We start from the raw sequence: 22,402 nt of genomic DNA, 5'->3' as shown, positions 1-22,402 counted from the left end.
GAGATGATTTCTAGAGACATGGATGGCACAGCTAAAGATAGTTCTTAAAATTGCTAACTCAACATTACACTTTCTTGAAACAAAATCTGTCCTGGATTTCAGAACCCAGTCATACATCCCTCACAAAGGGTTAATAAACTATGGTAACATTCATCTTCTAGGCACAAGCAGCACGTTTTATAACTGTTAATTACAAAGATAGCTGCTATTATAAATAGTTCTGAAGCAATCCATTAACCAGATGGCTTTTAGCAAATCAGAATTTATCACTCTTTTATGAGCTACTTACAAAAATGTGGCTTTAAGATAAAGAATGTGAAGCGGCTGAGGCAGTTGTCCGTATCTGTTTACCATGATAACACCTCTGAGGGGAGGGGGAAGGAATGCAGAAAGTGCCAGCTCATTTTGTAGTAAACTCCCTTCTTGTCCTGAGAAACGGCAACCCTTGCTTAGACTTCTGCACTGGTGTGCAATGAGGTCAATTAGCAAGGGCAGTGAAGATAGCAGAGGGTAACACTTCCTCTTCTGAAACTCTGACCCAAGTCAAGGAAACAGCTCCTGTTGAGTAGGATCACAGCTTCTGTCTTAAGTGCCTATGGCTGCACATAAAAAAAAAAGATATAAAAATCTGAGTGTCTTGGTATCATCCATAAGTTTATTACTTATTATTTCTTTGTGGATCTAATGAAAAGCATTAAGATTCTGAGGGAGACAAATGTAATATAATTGCAGCCCAAGACACCAGTATTTGTCACAATTCTAAAGATTTTATGATAGAAATTTTGGCAAGGGAAGTGTGGCAGCCTGTGCTTTCAGCAGCTACCCTCTGCCCAGGAACCTAAGAAAGGGTTAACTTCCAAACATGTCAATAAAATCCATTTCACAAGTCTCACAGACTAAATAATATCAGTGGGCAATGAACTGGAATTCACACTTATTTGGAACTTTAATAGATTAAACTCCAACAGAAAGCTGGCAGATGAAAAAAAAAAAAAAAAAAAAGAAAAAGGGAAAAAGCCAAGTTAGAGAGATGGCTCCTAACATTTGGGACTCATTTATTACAGTTGTCCAAAGACTACTCATCCAAGGAAGGCATTACTTGGGAACTGTTGATCTTTGGGATTTGTCTGCCTCAGCTTTTTGGTTCAAACCTAAGGCTCTACAACCCTGTTGGTTTGTGGTTTATTCTCCTACCCAAAGTGACATCCAGAATGGTTTGCCAGCTCATCACCCAGAGGACAGCAGAGTCTAAGAAGACAAGCATTGAGCCAAGCTGTAATAAAGTAACAGAAAAACTATCCAATGTGTTTGGCCAACATGAGATCAAAGGATCACAGAACTACAGGGATTGGAAGGGACCTCTGAAGATCATCTAGACCAAACCCACTGCTATAGCAGGACCACCTACAGCAAATCACCCAGCAACATGCCTAGGCAGGTTTTGAAAGCCTCCAAAAAAGGAGATGTCAGAACCTTTCTTGGGCAGCCTGGTCCAGTGCTCCCATATGCTCAAAGTGAAGAATTTTTTCCCTTATGTTTATGTGGAACCTCCTGTGTTCCAGTCTGTGACCATAAAAGGTTAATCCACTTTTATCCTCTAAATATTAATAAAACATACAAGAAGAGCCACAACGAGAGCATTCAGTTTGCATTGCAACGTAGACACACACAAAGCTCACAGCTGATGAAGGCTTTTGGCCTCTTGCCTTACAGTATCCCAAATCTTCATGTCTTAGAAGCATAAATTATGATGAGTTTGAACAGTTCTCAACAGCCACCACACACAAAAAGATGCCTTGCTCAGTAAGGATGCTCACATCTTAACACATCAGGCTTTCTTCCCAACTTTCATTTGCAAGTGAGGAAAGGAAAGGCTGGGAGTCTGAGTTAGGTAGACATGTATTTTCACATGACTGGGCAGGATTTTTCAAAGAGCCTAGGGTGATCAAACATATCAATTTTAAATGGCACATCTTCTCCAGCCTACTTTGAAAAAAACATTCCTTATGCTTATTTGTGTTTGGGTATATCACTACTTCAATATTTCTCTCATAATATTCAAATATACCATATACTCTCCCTAAAAATACAGTGTGTCAATCTTCCCACTCAGCTTCCTTCTCATCTGTTTCTAGCTTGGATGAAGAATGCCTTTTCCAAACAAAAATAAACCTCTGCTACAGCCCTGCCAACAGACTGAAATAACACTCTGAAAAAACCCCATCTGTTTTAATACAAGCAAATGAATGACTGCTTCTCAGTCTTTGGTGAAGCTAGGGACAATTTGGTTATTCCAGCATCATACTTCAAAGAGTGAACTGGAAGATATCTCAGGAATGATTTAATATTCATGTCAACACAGTATGGGTTACTAAGAACATGTATGTGTGAAACTTAATTGTGGTGCCAGATGCTCCTTCCCACTGTATCTCACAGTGGAAATGGAAACATTTAACCCTTCAGAAAGATTTCAAACAATTCTGATTCTGACAGTGGCTCCCAAACAGAAAAATGAGGTATGAGGTGAGAACCAGAAACATCTCTAGTCCTAGAAAAACCTCCTACAAGCATGTGGCTAGACAATCACTCATCCATGCCTGGACAGAGAGGAAAGGTTTTTCCACAGAGACATCAGGGAAGGACTGTGCCTTAATGCAAATTTGTATGCATCCCACTTTCATATCCCTTTTTTTTTTTGAGATTCCCTGGGGCAAAGTAAATAGCTGCCAAGTGATAGCAGAAAAAGAAAGCTCTGTGGCTCCCGAGGGGGCAGAGCCCAAAATGACTTCTGACCTCTGCACATGGAGGAAAAGTGAAAATGAGAAAAGTGCTTGGCTTCCCAAACTGAACCTCAAAAACATTCAGCCTGTATCCTCTTAGAGCCTTTTTCTCTAATCAGAGCAGCACTCCTCACCATTCTCTGTAATTCTGAAGACTTCAGCATGAAATCACCAAACCCTCTAATACTCACTATCTACTGCTGTGACACAGACTTCTGTCTCCCATCTGAACATCTGCAGTGGTCTTGCAATCTCAATAAGAAAAACAAAGAATGTCTACACAAGTTCCTTTCTTACAGACTCAGCAACTGTGGCTGTGAATGAAGAAAAACACATTGTTAAGCCCAGGTTCCTTTAAAACCCACACTAATTCCCAGGAAATAGTGATATACTTCTATTATAATACAGGGCTGGGTAAAGTACCACAAATAAACTAGTAACATGAAGATCAGCAGGCTTAAAAACACCCCCAAAACATTCCAAACAAAATCTTCTATAGAAGATTTCTTCATAGAAGCACATTCAGTTTGCAGGCAATGATTGTGCCATTCTTCTGGATTTGGGAATGAGTTGGATATTTCTTTACTACAGTCAAGTACGACACAAAATGTAAATCAAATCTGTTGCCCTGAAGTGTCTTCAAGATCCTGTTTCTCAGCCTTTTACGGCTAGAGAGATAGGTTATCAACTACAGCATCCTGCTCTGCCTTGATAAAGAAGTGTCCTCAACAATGTGATGCTACTGCATCGGCAGGGACAAAGGTTCGCTGTGCAGTTATTCATGTTCTTTCTAAGCAGCCCCAGAAGGGATAAGACAGAATGCTTACAAGATAAAAAGAAATTAAAATAAAAATTGCTAAGACTTGCAGCAAACTTCAACAAATTTTGCACATCTCTGGATTTAATACCTAAATGAGAGCAACAGCAGCAGCCACCTGCAATATAAGAAGAGCCTCTTTTAGTAAAGATTTATATTGCTAATGACACACTAGAGCCTGCCTATTGTCCTGCACATTTTGAAGACAGATATTGCATATGTAGATTTAAATTGCCAGAGATGAAGAAGGGGTCACAAACAAAACCTAACACATTGAACTGCATCAGCCAAATTGCTCGGGCAGTTATTCTTTCAACCCTTTCTTAGACATTTTTGCATAGCCAGTTCTGCTGCCAAGGCGCTTCTAGAAGGTGAATACAGAGGATATCAAGCACTATAATCACTGAAAGAAATATGGCTGATGCATTAATGCTCACTCAAACCTCTAGATCTAAAGAAAAAGCAGTAAAATCAAATGCACGATTTAGAAGAAAGCTTAAATACTAAATGGATCCTAAATTCACTGAGGAAAGCAGACTTCACAAATCACTGCCAAGAGCATTAAGCAATCTCCCTCCCAGACAAAAGGTCAACTTGTTAATATGCCTTGTTAATATGTATCTGGGTTTCACAAAGTTCTGATGAGAGTGTTGCTCTATGACAAAGGTGCATAGGCCTACAAATAAAGGAATCAAGCAGAATGACGACCAAGGTAAGTGCAAAATTACATGACAGCTTTGCAGTCTCTGTGGTCTTAACCTCAGGGTCCTTCTCCTGTTGCTAAACAGAAAAGGAATGTTTGAGATGGCTAGTAGGAAAGGCTTGATGTAGATAGCAGATAGAAGACAGATAACACTAAGACTAAATAAAGCAAATTAACTAGATACCAGCTGCCACAGAAATCACCTGCCTCTTCCAGTGAGCTGACCAAGGAAACAGAAGAGAAAACAGAATTGTAGAGTATCAGGTTGGAAAGGACCTCAGGGATCATCTGGCCAAGGAAACAGAAGAGAAAATAGCATCATAGAACATCAGATTGTAAGGGACTTGACGAGTCATCTGGTCCAACCTTTCTTGGGAAAAGCATGGTCTAGAAATACTTTGAAATACAAAAGCAACTTCCTAAAAAGTATGAATTATACAGTAATGCTCTAAATACTTGGGCACATCTCATTCCCTCTTCTCTCTGGTATATCCCTATTCCTCTTGAACTGGGGAGCTCAGAACTGGACACAATTCTCCGTGTGTGATCTCACCAGGCCAGAGCAGAGGGGGAGTAGAACCTGCCTTAACCTGCTGACCACACACTTAATGCACACATTTGTCATTTTCAGTGGTTTTAAATCCAAGAGAAACGTAGGCTAGGCTGTTCAGATGTGCTGTATGACTGCATGCCCCCAGGTTGCCCAGTGCTCAGCCTCCCTCCCAGTCACTGTGAATAAAAGGGAAAGTTGGAATGTATTGCAGAGGGAGGGTGACTTTCCCCTAATAGCCAGAGCTTATTTAAAATGTCAACTTGGGCATCCAAACCCAATAGATAATCAAAGTATCTTTCTTTTGGAGTGATCTAGAACAGATATTACACTTACAACACTTTTGCTTTGTACCTTTAATGGACGTCAAAGCAGTTTTACCCTCTTTAATCCTGTATTAAAAATAAGTCATGTTATTTGGTTGATCTGCATCTTTTAACAGGCTACATAACTCAAAATACTCAAAAGTGCAGAACTGATGTTGCCCCAAATTAATTTCAAGTGGTTGTGACAGCATATTACACATTTTCTTCACAGAAAGAGTGATTGGCCATTGCAATGGGCTGCCCAGGGAGGTGGTGGAGTCACCATCACTGGAGGTGTTTAAGAGGGGACTGGATGAGGTGCTTGGTGCCATGGTTTAGTTGATTAGATGGTGTTGGGTGATAGGTTGGACTTGATGATTTCAAAGGTCTTTTCCAACCTGGTTGATTCTATTCTATTCTATTCTATTCTATTCTATTCTATTCTATTCTATTCTATTCTATTCTATTCTATTCTATTCTATTCTATTCTATTCTATTCTATTCCATTCCATTCCATTCCATTCCATTCCATTCCATTCTATTCTATTCTGGCGATGGAGAGTGGAGTCAATACAGCTGACCAATATGATCGAGTATTGTTCCTTTATTGTTCCAGTATTGTAGGACTATAGTGCAAGCATAGTGAGTATGGCACAGTAAAGAAGGTAAAGTAAAGCAAAGAAGAAGAAGGGAAAGTGCGTAGCAATGGAACTTCTACAACTTATATAAACTCGGAGAGCCTTGCTGGCATAGCTTCATTGGTTCCCTATGAGTGACCACACATCGCACTATTACAGATTATTGGTCCAACTACTAATGACACGCAAGGTTTGTTGGTGCAGGTGTGTGTCCTGTTATTCCACGATAACCTTCTGTGTTTATAGCTACCAGTGTCCTGCTTTAGTTCAATGCTGCCGGCACAGCACTGTTTTGCTACACTGCTAGCTGGCTCTGCACTTATGCTGAGCATGGCCTACCACCATGTCAGGCTCTAGGCCTACACTGCCAGATTGCTCACACTGCTTGTGGCTGGCATTGCCACACTATTCTATTCTAAATGTGCTCTTCCTTAGGCCACACATGTTGCTCAGTAGGACATTCTAGATGGACTATGCTGGGATTCCCAGAAAGCTGTCTTTGAGACATGCCCATCAATCATTTCAGCCCCTATATGGTATGTTGTGTGGCAAGCTATCCAGCCAATTGCCCATTAAAATTAAATAAATAATCTCTCAATGCTGCCTTCAAAATGTAAATGCACACAGTATTTTTAGTAACATGTTTTATGCAATGCCAAAATCTCACAAAATAGCCAATCTGTACAAAAGAGCAGAGATAATGAGCAGAGCAGAAAAGTTAACTATTTTCTGCTTTACAGGAATTTAAAGTTCAACTTCAAGACTTGACAATATGGGTGAGCATAAGACAGTATGTAAGCCATCTGCGGGAGAAAGCAAGCAACCCAGCATCCATATTCTCAAATTCCTGATGTCCCCTCAGGCTCTGAATACAGGGAAGGTTGCACACTCCATCAGGCAAGTAACCAAGAAATACTAACATAGTCTTACTACAGAAGATTTAAACTGGTCGCTGGCTGAGTTACTCATTAATGCAATCATGGTAAGAAAGCAATCAAAAGTTGAAATCCAAAGGCTGGAAACAGAACTAGACTTAGGTAAATTGAAAAGAAGAGATCCATGTTTGAAAAAGACACTAGCATTTGAAAGAACCACTGGACCCATATTAATGGTGAGGTGTTTGTAACAATAAAAAAAACAAACAACCAACAATAAGTTGTGTGTCCTAAAGCAACCCTGGAGTAAGAAAAAAGGGAAGAATCTAACACAGTGGTTTGATCCAAAGGCCATCACACAATGAGCAACCCTAGGTACCATCCATCTTTTACAAGACCTTACAACTTCACCCTCCTAGTGGATTCATGCTAAGGCTCTAGCTATGAAAATACTACTTTTGCCCTGCAGTGACTCCCAGAGAAACATCTGTTTAAACACTTTTGTGTAGCTTGAGGCAGCGAAAATCCAAGTGTTCCCTTTACTCTCTCCGGTCTTACTCATGCTAATCTCATGCATTCACCCTTACCCCCTGGGTTCATGATCACCAGGACCATTTCTCTTGTTGAATCACTAACAAAATGAGCTATTAATCACCTCTTTCTCTCTCTCTTTTATCTGTTACCTTATGCTTCCCTTTCTGCTTGGGTTGCCCTAAAGCACCCTCCTGACCATATTTTCCTAAGTCTCTTTATTCAAGTGTCCTCTGGGAAACATCAGGGTTAGCAGATATATAGTACAAGTCTATCAATAGCTTCTGTATAGCAAATCTTGTGACAATAGAACTCCCCTAATGGGATTTGCATCCCAGTTCCATAGACAAAAAGCACTGTAATAACCTGCCTTTTTTTTTCCTCTTGTGCTGTAATCATCTGTTGTGCTTTTCTTTAGCACTTCAAAGTAATTCTGTATTGTTCTGTTACTCTGAACTTCAGCTCACTGGGGTTTAGCTTTCCAAAGCACCACAGAGGGGGATCTTAATTACTCATTGTTTCATTTTTCAAACAAAATCTCAAATCCATTAAACAAACAACAATTCCTTTTAGATCTCAGAATCTTCTGTTCTGGATTTGCAGAGAATTAAAAATCAACAAAATAATCTCAGCTCTTATAGGTCTCAAATTTTATCTAAAGACCCCGTTCTATCATAGCTACCTCTACGGAGAGGAATCTCAGCTGTGCAAAAGGGTTGGAAGATCAGCTCTGTTCTCAGCTTTGCCAATAGCACCTAAAACTTCACTAAAATCGGTAAAATCTACTTTTCAAAATGTCCACACGTCTAGGATACCTCTCAAGAGCCCTGATTCTGAACCAAAAAGGCACCCACAATATTCATGTCACAAATGGGAGGATTTTAACATTTCTCTAGAGTCGCCAGCTTCAAAAAGACAAAGATAAACTTGCAGTTCACCACTGAAAATCTGGTAGAGGTCAAGCTTATACACTGAGTTATGGACAAAGCTTCGTCTAGAGGAACTGTTTTCCAAAATCCCTGCTAGTGAAAATTACTTCATGTCCTAAAAGCCAGATACTACTTTGTTTCCAAGATTAAAGAATGCTGCTAGTCAGCCATAATCAGCACCAGATTTTCTCATTCCTGAAGGATATCATAGATTCTCTGCCCTCAAGAATCACTGCATTTCCTATACACAGAGTCATAGAATGGTTTGGGTTGGAAGGGACCTTAAAGATCATCTAGTTCCAACCTCCCTACCATAGGCAGGGTCACTGATCACTAGGTCAGGCTGCTCAAAGCCCCATCCATCCTGGCCTCAAATACTTCCAGGCAGAGGATCCACAACTTCACTGGGTCTTCTTTTTTTCCCTTTTTAAATTGTGGGTTATGTTTCCCTTTTTCCAGTTCATGGGAACTTCACCAAACTGCCAAAACATCTCAAGTATGACAGACAGTGGCTTAGCAACTCCATCTGCCACTTCCCTCAGGATCCACAGATGCATCTCACCAGATCCCATGGACTTGTGCACCTTCAGGTTCCTCAGATGGTCTCAAGCCTGGTCTTCTACACTGGGCAGTTCTTCATTCCACCTTTGCCTTCTGCAACTCAAGAATTGTTCCTGGAGCGCTTGCTGGTGAAGACTGAGGCAAAAAAGTCATTGAGTACCTCGGCACCAACACTGAAACAACATTTTCCCTAGTCTTCCTTTTATAACCAACACACCTACAGAAACTTTTCTTCTTGCCCTTAAAGTCTCTGGTCAGATTTAATTCTACTAGGGCTTCAGCTTTCATAACCTGATCCTGGCTGCTGGGACAACTTCTCTGTGTTCTTTCCAGGATGCCTGTCCTTGCTTGCACTCTCTGTAAGCTTCCCTTTTTGTGTTTGAAATAACTTGTAACTTGAAATAACTTTGCATCTTGAAATAACTTTGCATCTTGAAATAATTTCACTCAGACTCCTGTAGTTGGAGGACATTAACTCACTGCATGCAGTCCATCAGTAGGCACACCTCCAGAAGAAAATGTTGCTTAAATCTAAATTGAGTGGCACAGAACAGCAAATTTAAGTGACTAAATACAAACTAGAAATTATATTCCTGTTTTGATTCAAATGTGGGAAAATGAACTTCTTTGTTGACTTATCAGGAGTCTAATATTACTGAGGGGAGAACAGAGTGGCTTGGCTGAGGCCAGCAGGAAGAGTTACTGCTAGTCTGGATGCCTACTGGGAAGTGCAATAAAGCATACAAGTCCATGTGACATCCCAATCACCATTTTTATGAACATTTTCCTATTTATTAATAGTAGCTGCTCTAAATTCACTCAAGTTTTATGCTAGCTGCCAATTCTGAGTCTAGTACAAATTTGAGATATATTGAAGTAAGCCCAGCTAGAGATGAAAATAAAAGGTGAGAAAAAAAGCCCACCATATGCCAACAAGGCAAGTTCATTGTGTGCCTTCAGGTAAGAGGGCAAGAGAATGGCTCTACACACCAGTAATTCCAGAAGTGTAGGTGCATTCAGCCACTAAAAAACCATGGCACCAGGGAAAGTCAGGTTATTTTCCTCCTGTTATTAAATTACAGTATTCTTCTCTTAGAATCTTCGAATGGCAGGGGTTAAAAGGAACCTCTGAAGATCAAGTCCAATCTCCCTGCTGAAGCAGGATCATCTAGGGCAGGACACACAGGAATGCATCCAGATGGGTCTATAAAATCTCTCGAGAAGATGACTCCACAACCTCTCCAGGCAATGCGTTTCAGTGCTCCAGCAGTTTTTCCTCATGTTGAAGTGAAACCTCCTGTGTTCCAGTCTGTATCCACTGCTGTAGGAAAGCAGAAAGTATTTATGGAAGGTTTCAGGACAAGAAAGAACAACAGACCGCTGATATTGGAAGGATTGCCTGATGATAAAGAAGAGCTGACTGCGATAAACAACCTGAAGTACGAGACAGGAGGACACTTGCCTCCATGCTGGAGAAGCTCAATTTCAACACACTGCCCCTTCTCCTATCATAGGACACCATCTAAAAGAGACTGGCATCTTCTTGCCACCCAGCCTTCAGATACTTATAGACATTAAGACCCCCTCTCAGCCTTCTCTTCTCAAGACTGTGGGAGTCTCTTCAGTAGTTGTCTCCGTCTTTTGAACTGGGGAATCCAGAAGTGGATGCAGTATTCCAGGTGTGGTCTCAGCAGAGCAGAGAGGGAGGAGTACTTCCCTTGACAGGCAGGACACACTTTTCTTGATGCACTCCAGGATACCATTGGCCCTCTTGCCCATAAGGGTACATTGCTGTCCCATGGATAACTTGCTGTCCACTAGGACTCCAAGGTCTTTCTCCACAGAGATCTTTCCAGCAAGACAACCCTTAATCTCTGCTGATGCCTGATTCCTCCCCAGCTGCAGGACTCTGCACTTGTCCTTATTGAACTTCACAAGGTTCCCCTTCACCCAGCTCTCCAGCCTGTCCAGATCTCACGGGATGGCAGCATGGACTTCCAGTGGCTTTCAGATTTGAGTGTCCTTCACAAAGCACAAGGAAAGGAGTTCATGCAAACTTGTATAGATTGAAATAGTTCTTTTCAAAGTATGTCAGTAAAAATAGATTTCATGCAAGTCTGTAATAAGACAAAGGCTAATTAGCTGCAACCACTTTTTCTTGAGGTCAAAAGGAGTTACACCTGGGATGTTTTTAGCTTAGAATAGCCACACTTATCAATGTGATTTTATTTTTTTTTAAACTCAGGACATATCACATCACACCTTCATTTTCACTTGATTCTAAGTGACAGGGCTAATGAAACAAGTTATTTTGTTAGGACACAACCAACTTGAAAATAACACCTATATCTCATCATTCTGTACTCGGCATAACACCCAAGAGTGCTGTAACTTAGACAAGTCACTCAAGATTTTATCTGTGGGGTTTGTTTGTTGTAGGGTTTTTTGTTTGGTTGGTTTTGGTTTTTTCCCTCTGCATTTTCTTCTCCTTTCTTCCTCCCAGTCTGTGTAACTGGCAATATTCTGTGGATCAACAGCTCTGTTGTTTCTTTCTCATCCCTCCTTTATGAGATCTCAAGCTGGTTATGAAGCACTGTTTCTAAGGATGTCCCTTTCGAAAGAGTGATTGGCCATTGGAATGGGCTGCTCAGGGAGGTGGTGGAGTCACCATCACTGGAAGTGTTTAAGAAGAGACTGGATGTGGCACTTAGTGCCATGATTTAGTTGATTAGATGGTGTTGGGTGATAGGTTGGACTCGATGATCTGAAAGGTCTTTACCAACCTGGTTAATTCTGTATTCTGTATTCTTACACTTCACATACCAAAACCCCCAGGTTCTTCTAGTCCTGCAAAAGTCTCTGCTGAGCCTCCTTCAGAAGCAGGATCCAGGCAGCACAAGATTGCTAACACCTACTAAGATTGTCAGTCAGGTGTTTCCAAAATCTGTATTCACTGAGGTTTACTGAAGCTGAGATGTTTTGAGGGAAAATATTTCAGGTTTACTTTGTTACCACATTCCTCTGTTATTTTACTTCAACAGAAAATATCCACCTATTTTGGGAGGTCAACTACCAGCAAAGGTCTTCTTAACATAAGCAGAATTTCTGCTCCCAGCTCTCTCAGACTCTTTCAAAAACTATTCACAGCACCAACTTTCAACAGAGTTATGCTCAAAGGACTGGAACCCACTGAGGTTGTCTCAAGGAAGACAGTCTATGGTCTGCTTGATTTTATTCAGCTTCTTATCTCAACCTTCCACTGAAGCACTACAGTCAAAGACCCATTAGTGTTATGTTAAGAACCACTTCATAACCCAATGGTCATCCTGCACAGGTTTGATTGCAAGAAGATGACTTAATATTAAAAAAAAAAAAAACAGAAAGAAATGTCTGATGAACAGAACACAGCATAAAAACAACAGATGCAAGGTACTACAGGACATGAAATACTGCCAGTCACTGTCTGGTGTGCTGTCTCTTTTTTAATTTCAACCATCAAGACACAGGAGAGGTGGGGCAAGTAAATGAGATCAAAATATTTACACTTCTTCCCTTTGTTATTCAATACAGAATATGTCTTCCCATGTATCTTTCTCAATCAAAAAATATATAGAATCACATCTAGAAAATAACCTTGACAACCCTTCCACCAATGGGCAGAGTCCAATGGGATGGCATTCAACAAGTCCAAGTGCCGAGTGCTGCACTTTGGCTACGGCAACCCCATGCAGAGCTACAGGCTGGGGTCGGAGTGGCTGGAGAGCTCCCAAACAGAGAGGGACCTGGGGGTGCTGATCGACAGCCGCCTGAATATGAGCCAGCAGTGTGCCCAGGCGGCCAAGAGGACCAATGGCATCCTGGCCTGCATTAGGAATAGTGTGGCCAGCAGGAGCAGGGAAGTCATTGTGCCCCTGTACTCTGCTTTGGTTAGGCCGCACCTTGAGTACTGTGTCCAGTTCTGGGCCCCTCAGTTTAAGAAGGACATCGAAACACTTGAGCGTGTCCAGAGAAGGGCAACAAGGCTGGGGAGAGGCCTTGAACACAAGCCCTATGAGGAGAGACCGAGTGAGCTAGGATTGTTTAGCCTGGAGAAGAGGAGGCTCAGGGGAGACCTCATTGCCCTCTACAACTACCTGAAAGGTGGTTGTAGCCGGGAAGGGGTTGGTCTCTTCTCCCAGGCAACCAGCACCAGAACAAGGGGACACAGTCTCAAGCTGTGCCAGGGGAGGTTTAGACTCGAGGTGAGGAGAAAGTTCTTCACTGAGCGAGTCGTTCGTCATTGGAACGGGTTGCCCAGGGAGGTGGTGGAGTCACTGTCCCTGGAGGTGTTCAAGAGGAGATTGGACGTGGCACTTGGTGCCATGGTCTAGTCATGAGTTCTGTGTTGATAGGTTGGACTCGATGATCCTCGAGGTCTCTTCCAACCTTAGTTATACTGTGAATCTGTGAAGGAGAGCCTGGTTGGGGTATAGTACTCATTCAGATGCTTAAATTTATCCTCTGCAAGACTCTTGCTTCTTTTCTCACTCCTCTGCCTATATAGGCACCTAATCTGCAAAGCCTTCTGTAAAGCCTTTGACATAGATCCCCAAAACACCCTTCTCTCTAAGCTGGATAGATATGGATTTGATGGGTCCAGTGGATAAGGAATTGGACAGTTGCATGCAAAGGGTATTGGTCCAGATGGAGATGTGTGACAAGGGGTGCCCCTTTAGGGTCTGTACTGGGACCAGTGCTGTTCAGTATCTTCATCAATGATATAGACAGTGAGATTGAGTGTACCCTCAGCAAGTTTGCAGATGACACTAAGATGGGTGGTGCAGCTGATAAGACTGAAAGACAGAGTGCCATCCAGAGGGACCTGAGGGCTAGAGAGGCAGGCTGAGTTGAATTTCCTGAAGTTCTATAAAGCAAAGTGCAAGGTCCTGCACCACAAGAGAGACATGAACCTGCTGGAGCAGGTCCAGAGAAGGACCAAGATGATCAGAGGGCTGGAGCACCTCTCTTACAGGCTGACAGAATTGGGGCTGTTCAGCCTGGAAAAGAGAAGGTTCTGGGGAAGCCTTATGGCAACATTTCAGTGTCTGAAGGGGGACATACAGGAAGGCTAAGGAAGGACTGTTTAGAAGGGCTTTGTAGTGATAGGATGAGGGGCAATGGCTTGAAACTGGAGCAGGGTAGATTTAGGTTGGACATATGGAAGAAGTTCTTTGCAATTAAAGAGTGGTGAAATACTGAAACAAGTTGCCCAGAGATGTGATTGATGCTTGGAGACATACAAGATCAGACTTGACATGTTCCTGAGCAGTCTGATGTGTTCGGAGGTGTCCCTGTTCACTGCAGGGGGTTGGACAAAACGACCTTTGAGGGTCAACTCAATGCAATCTGTGAATCAGTAATTTAGGTTTATGGGAACTAAGCACCATGAACACATCCTGCTCACTTCATTCCTTACTCCAATTCCTTTCATCCACCCCCTGCCAGCCCTTACACCCATGGTAAAATCAAATAGCACTGCCTGCCCCAGCCAGTTAAGAGGAATCTCTCTGCAAGGTTCCCAGCCTGCTAAAATTTAGATACAGCTCCTGTGGTTTGGCAGGAAGCTTCTGAAGGTCTACATTTCTGCTCTGGAGAAATTCATAGTTCCAAGCTTGTAAAGATTTACATATCTCCACAAAATGTCAGTGAATCTGCCGCTATCATACCAGAGATGATGATTAGAACTGAGCCTATTAAACAAAGGGGTAGTGAAATCTGCTTTGCATCTTTCCGACACGCATGCAAATTCCCACTGCTTCCACAACCTCCTATCTGCACGGTTCATTTTATTTTGATTAGAATGAACACATTTCACCGATGACCTTTAAAGGAACACTGGCGTGCAGACGCATAACCGCACCGCTGATCTACCGCACTTTGTCAGCAGAACAATGCTAGTCCCTAAGATGCCTCTGCGAGAAGCTCCAGCCTGACACCGATCAGTCCATAAAGTTCCCACTGACGTAAGCAATGCAGAGATGCAGAATTTGCATAATCAGCTCATTTGCTGCATTCAGCAACCAGGGACAGACTCTGCTGATCCACACGCTAACCAGAAGGTTGCTCTAGTTAAGAGGAAATTGCCACATTATGATTCAACAGACATGAGGTGCATTAGCTGGGTGGCAGCTAAGGAAATAAGCAAATGAAGATGTATGGAAGTTATTATTACCTTTGCTCCACAGACAATGAAAATGACCTTTGTTGAAAGGCTGGTTCAGAATCAGAAGGCAAAACTTCAGGTTTCCTGTAAGATAAACGTTGATTCTTATTAGCAAGAGTATTGATTTTTTTCCCCTTTTTTTTTAATTGTGCTTTTGCCATATTAATTTTAGTCCAACCACCTCAGAGCAACTCCACTAATTTCCTTGCTTATTAGGTTTCATCATTTTCAGACAGAGAAGCTGCCAGAACTTCATTAGAGACCCTTTATTTGGTAGAGTTTTGCTAGCCTTTTAATTTGTAAGTGACTTTTGAAAAATTTATGAGGGACTTCTACCTACTGAAGGCCATCCTCAGCAAGACCCCACGTCTATACAGCTCTCATTTATTCTCCTGCTTGCTGCTGCCACCTGGATGCAGCTTTGTCATGGCCTCTATTAACAAGGAAGACTGTAGCTGACTCTATGTGAAGCTGTCTCTAATCTAGGTTCAATATTCCACTCCCCTGGTGGATACAGAACTCATGTAGCCACCAGTGGCTTCTGTGTCTATGTTTTCTTATAATGAAGAAGCTCTAATTTTGGTGGATCCACTCTGGTCGATGCTTTACAAATACGGAAAGAAAGGCCATGCCCACAGAGCTTAAAATGAAAGCTACTAGAAGCAAAAGCAAACCTTAGCCTCCAGTCTAAAAATCAGTGGATTTACCAGCGACCTGAACTGATCCAACTTGATTGGGTTCCTAAAGCCTCATGCCTCAGCAGTGAGTCCATTGTGAAGGCTGATAATAAAGCTACAAATACAAAAGCCTTAAAAGGAAAGGATTTTTGGTATGACAGACTTTGGTTTCAAAGTGTAAATAGGCAAATCTTCTGACAGTTGCCTGTGGTGGGATTTGCATTATTTCACTTCCTAATTATCCTGTCAATTATACAGGAATACCACTTTCCCCTGGAGCTTGATATCCTTAGGCAATCAGGTTAATGAAGTATTATTTGGTCACATGAAGCCACTGTAACTGAGAAAAGAAAACCTCTATCACTAGGAAGTCTTTGAGGCTTTTGAGCAGATCTAATATAGCAGAGCTACAGGTGAAACTGTGGCTTAAGCCACATGACATTACCAGGGAAGAGACAGGTGGTGAAAGTCCTGAAGGTGCGGAACACCATGGGGTGAGAGGAAGGAAGGGACAATCTTCGGAATAACACATGAAATGTCTGCTTAGGAGCATGAAGTGAGGGTCAGAAGATCATGACACCATGATTCTGCACCTTGCCTTACAAGTGATTTTAGAGTTTCCCCATTCTGTGTCTCAGTTCCCTAAATGAGGATAACAGTAGTAGAACCATAGAATTCTTTCATTTGGAAAAGACTCATTGACACCAACCATTCTCTAACTCTACCAAAGCTGGAGCTAAACCCTGTCCCTCAGCACCACATCTCTGCCTCTTTGTAACATCTCCAGGGATGGGGGTTTAAACACCTCCCTGAGAAGCCTGTTCAGTCTTTGAGAACCCCTTCAGGCAAGAAGTTCCTTCTAACACCCTCTTGTGCAACTTGAGGCCATCTCCTCTCATCCTATCACTTGTTACAAGGAGAGACTGACCCTGAGTACTGTCCTCCTTTGTATCTACAAGGAGAAACACTACTGAAGACCTAGATAATTTTTACTCCAGTACAAGGTCTCTGCATTTATCAGAGAGATCTTCTGTGTGGTGCTTTCAAATACCTTCCCTCATGTCTTACATCTTGCATATCTACAGCCATGTGCCACATTTCCATTAAATTCATGTATGTACAGTGGAATAAATTACTTAGGAAATGAATTTACTTAGAAAAGAATGGAGATGTCAGAGGACCAAGTAGACAAAGGGAAGTGAGACAACACTTTTTCTGTGCATAGTCTGAACAGTTTTCCCTTGTCCTTGAACTCTAAGAGAAAAGGAGAACACAATACATTCAAACTAAGTGCCAATTTCCAGCTGCCTCACAAAATGGGACCTCAACAGCATGATCTCCTAATGATGGTTAAGTAAGAAAGGCAGACAACTCCTTATATTAAACAGAATCATCTAGTGGTGCCCTTCGCTGAAGAGAGCCAGCAAACATCACAGGTTCTTTCTCTGATATAATGCAAACAGAGACGGGTGCTGCTGTAAACCTGCTCCTGCTGGGGAATCACAAAAGGCATTTTTGTGACTGTTTTAAGCCCTTAAGCCCCATCTGCACATGAAAACACAGTAGGCTTTTAGCTTCTTTTGCACATCAAGAGGACTTATTATATATTAAGATACATTTTTGAAATCAAGGCTTGGCTGCAGGTGTCCATATTTGAGACTTCAAAGGCCAATTTTCAGAGATAATGCTTCCAAGAGCTTCCAGTGAGGGCTGTAAGAGCTGCTGGCTCTTATTTGTTCAGTTGTTGCAAAGAGGTAGACTGTAGAATCACAGAATCATTAAGGTTAGCAACAAACAGCCTGAAGATCATTGAGTCCAACCGCAAACACAACATCACCATGATCACTAAACCAAGTCCTGAAGTGCCACATCTACATGGTTTTTGAACACCTCCAGGGTTGGTGACTACACCACCTCCAGGGGCAGCCTGTTTCAAAGCCTGACCACTCTTACAGTAGAGAAATTTTTCCTAATATGCAACCTAAGCTTCCCCTGGTGTAGCCTGAGGCCACAGGGAGAAATTTTAGCGCATTTTAGTTGGTTTTTTTGGGGCTTTATAAGCAGTTATGGGTTGCAAAATTGGAGAAATGGAAATTATTATTTCTCCTGCTTTTAGAAAAGTGAATGCTCCAGTTATTTGAAACCACTGCAATTAATGCATGAGAAAACACTGTGATTAATGCTACCAAAAGAAGCCTAAATGGCAATATTTTAATGGTCCTCACTGAGTTAATACAAAGCTGCACAAAGAGCTCTGTCCTCTGTAGATGTTAGAACAGTAAGAAAATTGGGCTGCAATAATTTACAAGCATTGCCCTAAAAACTATTAATAAATTGGGACTGGTGATGGCAGAGATCATGTCAACGAGCAGAATATGCAACATCCATCACTCTGAGAAAAACTGATGAGAGCTCACAGTGCCACTGCTCCCAGCACTCTACTGCCTATGCGTTTGAAAACGAATCTACTTCAAGACCATTTATCTTTAAAAACCCCTAACAAATTAGGGACCATCTACCCCCTGGACTGTCGGCCCATCCATTTTTCCACACAAGATAATTATCACCCTGACCCAGCCATTAACAAAATTACATTCTGTTGGGACTAATGGGAAAGAGAATTTTGTAAGCAAGAATCCAACAGTGAAAATAAAAGCTGTCCCTAGACAGGAACATCTTCACTGAAGAAGATTTTGTTAGAGGCAGAACAAGCTGGTCTCTTGCATAGTTTCTTCCATTTTTAGTATAGTTTTCATTAAATACTTTTCTTGCAGCATTTGCAGACTGAGCAAATTCAGCCATCTGCAGCACAAGCAAAAAATAATAAGCTACTCCACACAAAACGTCCAGCTTATTCTTGATGTTTACATCATCACAGAGAATGAATGAAACCAAGTCCCACAGTGTGAGTCCTTTTGTAGATGAATTAACTGTGCAGTAATGCCTAATTTCTGCAGGACAGGAAGACAGAAGGATGATGACCGTAAGAATTTTTTTCCTTCATTTAGGGAACCAAATTTGTTCATCTCTAGTTTTACCTGCTTGTTTTCCTTTTTGCTGATTCAAAACCATGCAGTCTTACAGGCAGAACTTAGGTACTGACAGGTGCACAACTACATCAACAGCCAGTTATATGCAAAAATTAACTTAAAAAAATCTTTTGGCAAACTCGGAAAATTCCTAGTCTTTGGATAAAGCTGGGACATTTTAATCCTGTTGGAAACATAACCAGGGAAGTACTGAAGTCACATCCCTGGAGGTATTTAAAAGGTAGATGTGGTGTTGAGGGACATGGCTCAGTGGTGACCTGGCAGCGTTAACAGTTGGATTCAACAATCTTCAAGGTCTCTTCCAGCCAAAACTACTCTATGATTCTATTTCCTAACTTTCCTAGGTGGCAAATCAATCAATAACCCCTACAAGTCCCACTGGGACCATCGGTGAATTACTTTTTCTTTCTGAAAACTGTTCCCTTCTCTACTTCCCAACTTCTATTTACCGCCACTGCACTGATGAAGATTTCCTCATGGCTGCTTAAAAATTGTTTTAATCAAAGGTGTTGTGAAGGTCTCTGACAGCCCATGCAATGCCTTTTAACTCACTCAAAAGAATTTCAGAATAGAACAGAATAGAATAGAATAGAATAGAATAGAATAGAATAGAATAGAATAGAATAGAATAGAATAGAATAGAATAGAATAGAATAGAATAGACCAGGTTGGACGACACCTTTGAGATCATCGAGTCCAATCTATCACCCAACACCATCTAATCAACTAAACCATGGCACCAAGCACCCCATCACCCCAAGTGATGGTGACTCCACCACCTCCCTGGGCAGCCCATTCCAATGGCCAATCACTCTCTGTGAAGAAGTTCTTCCTAATATCTAGACTAAACTTCCCCTGGCACATCTTGAGACTGTGTCCCCTTGTTCTGGTGCTGGTTGCCTGGGAGAAGGGACCAGCCCCCACCTGGCTACAACCTCCCTTCAGGTAGCTGTAGACAGCAATGAGGTCACCCCTGAGCCTCCTCTTCTCCAGGCTAAGCAACCCCAGCTCCCTCAGCCTATCCTCACAGGGCTTGTGCTCCAAACCCCTCTCCAGCTTTGTTGCCCTTCTCTGGACACGTTCCAGCAACTTAACATCTTTCCTGAACTGAGGGGCCCAGAACTTTTTCAATTCTAAAAGCCTCCTCAGCTTACATTCATCTAGGTATTTTACAAATATTTAGAATATCATTATGTATTTTTAAAATTGATTTCCTCTTGTCACATGTCATTCTTCAATCTCTGTGTCTGTCACAAAGCATATGCAAAATGCATATATATATATATATATACTTAAAGACAACCTTTTCTCTTGTAACCAATACAACACCTGTTCTTTCTTTGTTTCCTTTCAGTGTCAGAATAATATTGCTTGAAGTTATTCCACACACTGTGAGGCTCCTGGCAATTGAATTTTCTGAGGGGGAAAAAGCTTTCTCTGCTTCAGACAATCTTGTCTTTCCTTGAGGATAGATCAGTGCTACTCCCAGTCTCTGTGAAATGGTGTAAGCAGTAACACACAATGTGCTAAGATACCAGAATGCCTGAAGGAGCTAACAAAGTATTACACAAAGGCAGGACTTCAACCACAGAAAGAGGCTTCCCGTAAGCAGTTCATGTTTTGGTTTGTTTGGTATTTGTGATTTAGTGCTTGCCTGAAGAGGAGCAACTCCTAACCTTTCCAAGGATCTAGTGAGCACTCTGTCCTAAGGAGTGGAGTATTGTGTTCAGTTCCGGGTGCTCGGTTCAAGAGACAGTGAACTACTGGACAGATCCCAAGGGAAGCTACAAAGATGCTGAAGTGACTGGAGCATCTCAGTGAGGAGGAAAGAAGGCTGAGATACCTGGGGCTGTTTAGAGGAGATCTTCTCAATGCTGATCAACAGCTAAGGGGCAGGGGTCAAGAGGATGGGGCCACATCTTGTCATGATGCCCAGTGATAAGACAAGGGGCAACAGGCACAAACTAGAGCACAGGACGTTCCACCTAAACACAAGGAAAAACTACTTCCTTGTGAGTGTGCTGCAGCCCTGGAGCAGGCTGCCCAGAGAGGTTGTGGAGTCTCCTCTGGAGAGATTCCACCCTTGTGACTCCAACTTTGCCTGGATGTTGTGATCCTGAGTAATCTGCTGTGGGTGCCCCTGCTTCAGCAGAGGGATTGGACTAGATGATCCCCAAGGGTCCCTTCCAACTCCTACCATGCTGAGATTCCACAATCTCTTCAAAAAAACACTGCAGAGATTTGGGTTATGCATACTCCTGATCACGTAAGGTGGGAGTCCAAATATACTGTGAGATTCTGGGAAAAAATGATGCCACTGAAAAATTCCTCCTGCTCCTGCTGCTCTCACATCAGTCTACCTTACAGGATTAAGAAAAAAAAAAGAAATTATTTCTTTTCCCATGGGGGAAGAATAAGGCATTTTTTTCACAACTCCAAAAATGTGGCATTGATAAAAGACAAATGAAAGGCTGAGGCAGGTCTTTGTATGGCAGTTGAAGTTTCCTCTGCTGCAGAAGAATTAGCATTGAGACTGTGATTCCACAAATTCCATGTAAGTTATATTTAGGGGAAGTTCAGCATAACAAAACTTGAAGAAAGAAGTTCTTGAAAACAGTCAATATAAATTACTGTTCATGCAGCGCTACAGTGAAGATAGATAAGGGTACTGATATGACCAACAAAGCCAAATGACTGCAGCAGCTGGCTATCTTATTGGTGCGGGGTTTCGTTTCGGTGGGATTTTGTCTGTGTTGTTAACTCTCCTACTGAATTGAAATAAAACCTACCCAGAAAAAAGTCAGAACTATCAGTTTTTGCTTTAAAGACTACCTTAGCATACTATGTGTATTGAAAAAACCTCTGCCTCCGTATAGTGCCAAGCTTTGCTAAGTCAAAAAAAAGCTGGAATGGGAACTTCTGCTATTGGTAAAGCAGATGTCACTAACACAAGATAATCCACAAGTCAGCTTCTAAAGGTATGAAGTATGACATTAAAAAACCCAAATTCAAATGAGCAACAGATTTTTGTAACCTTACACTCAGTAAAAAATTTGGCTCTCAGTTTAGACTGTTAAGAGGCAATCTGACACTTGGATTTGTCACGTAGGGAAGGTTGCGGGGAATGTTAACCCAAACTTGGGCTTAATCTGCTCTATAAATTCCTGGAAAAGCATTTAACAGTGAATCCTATGAAACTATTTTTTAAGGTCACCTTTTAGAATAAAACCTCACTTTGTCCTGAACACATAATGCATCTTGTGCAAAAAGGTGCTTCATTGTGCTGTTGAGCTATTCCCTCAGCACTGCTTCCCTTCACCAGGAAAACCAGTGCTCTGCTATGATCCCAGGGAATCTAAAAAGGATCCTTTCAGACATATGCAGCCCAAATGCACACTAAGAAGACAATAAACAACGGGTTCAAGCTTGGACATAGAAGTGAGGGTGACAGAGCACTGGAACAGGCTGCCCAGAGAGGTTGTGGAGTCTCCTCTGGAGACTTCCAAAACCCACCTGGGTGCATTTCTACTACCTTACGACTATCCTAAGTGATCCTGCTTTGGCAGGGGGGTTGGACTCAGTGATTTCTTGAGGTTCCTTCCAACCTCTAACGTACTGTGATACTGTGAAATAACTACTGCTCTGAATTGTAAATGCTTTATGTTTTAGAAGTTTCATAACTCCTGCAGAACTGCTACTTGGAAAAAACTTGTTTTGAGACAGTGAGTAAAATCCACTTCCCACGTCTGTGCTCTTGCTAACAAGGCAGTTGTCAGCTTTAATT

At 41.9% G+C, this 22,402-nt stretch overlaps 1 protein-coding gene across 1 annotated transcript in view; it reads right to left on the bottom strand.

The window, feature by feature from the left end:
* Nucleotides 1–22,402, bottom strand: part of TPK1 (thiamin pyrophosphokinase 1) — a 364,520-nt gene that overhangs the window by 275,224 nt on the left and 66,894 nt on the right. Inside the window, exon 2 of the mRNA XM_068152550.1 lies at nt 14,901–14,975. Within this exon, the coding sequence (XP_068008651.1) occupies nt 14,901–14,975 (75 nt within the window). The remainder of the gene's footprint in view (nt 1–14,900; nt 14,976–22,402) is intronic.

The sequence above is a fragment of the Melanerpes formicivorus genome, unplaced genomic scaffold (genome assembly GCF_026170545.1).
Source record: "Melanerpes formicivorus ecotype bairdi unplaced genomic scaffold, bMelFor1.0.p_v2 SCAF_24, whole genome shotgun sequence".
NCBI classification, from domain to species: domain Eukaryota; kingdom Metazoa; phylum Chordata; class Aves; order Piciformes; family Picidae; genus Melanerpes; species Melanerpes formicivorus.
Note: the sequence above shows the minus strand (reverse complement) of the source record. Positions and strands in the feature narration are given on the sequence as shown.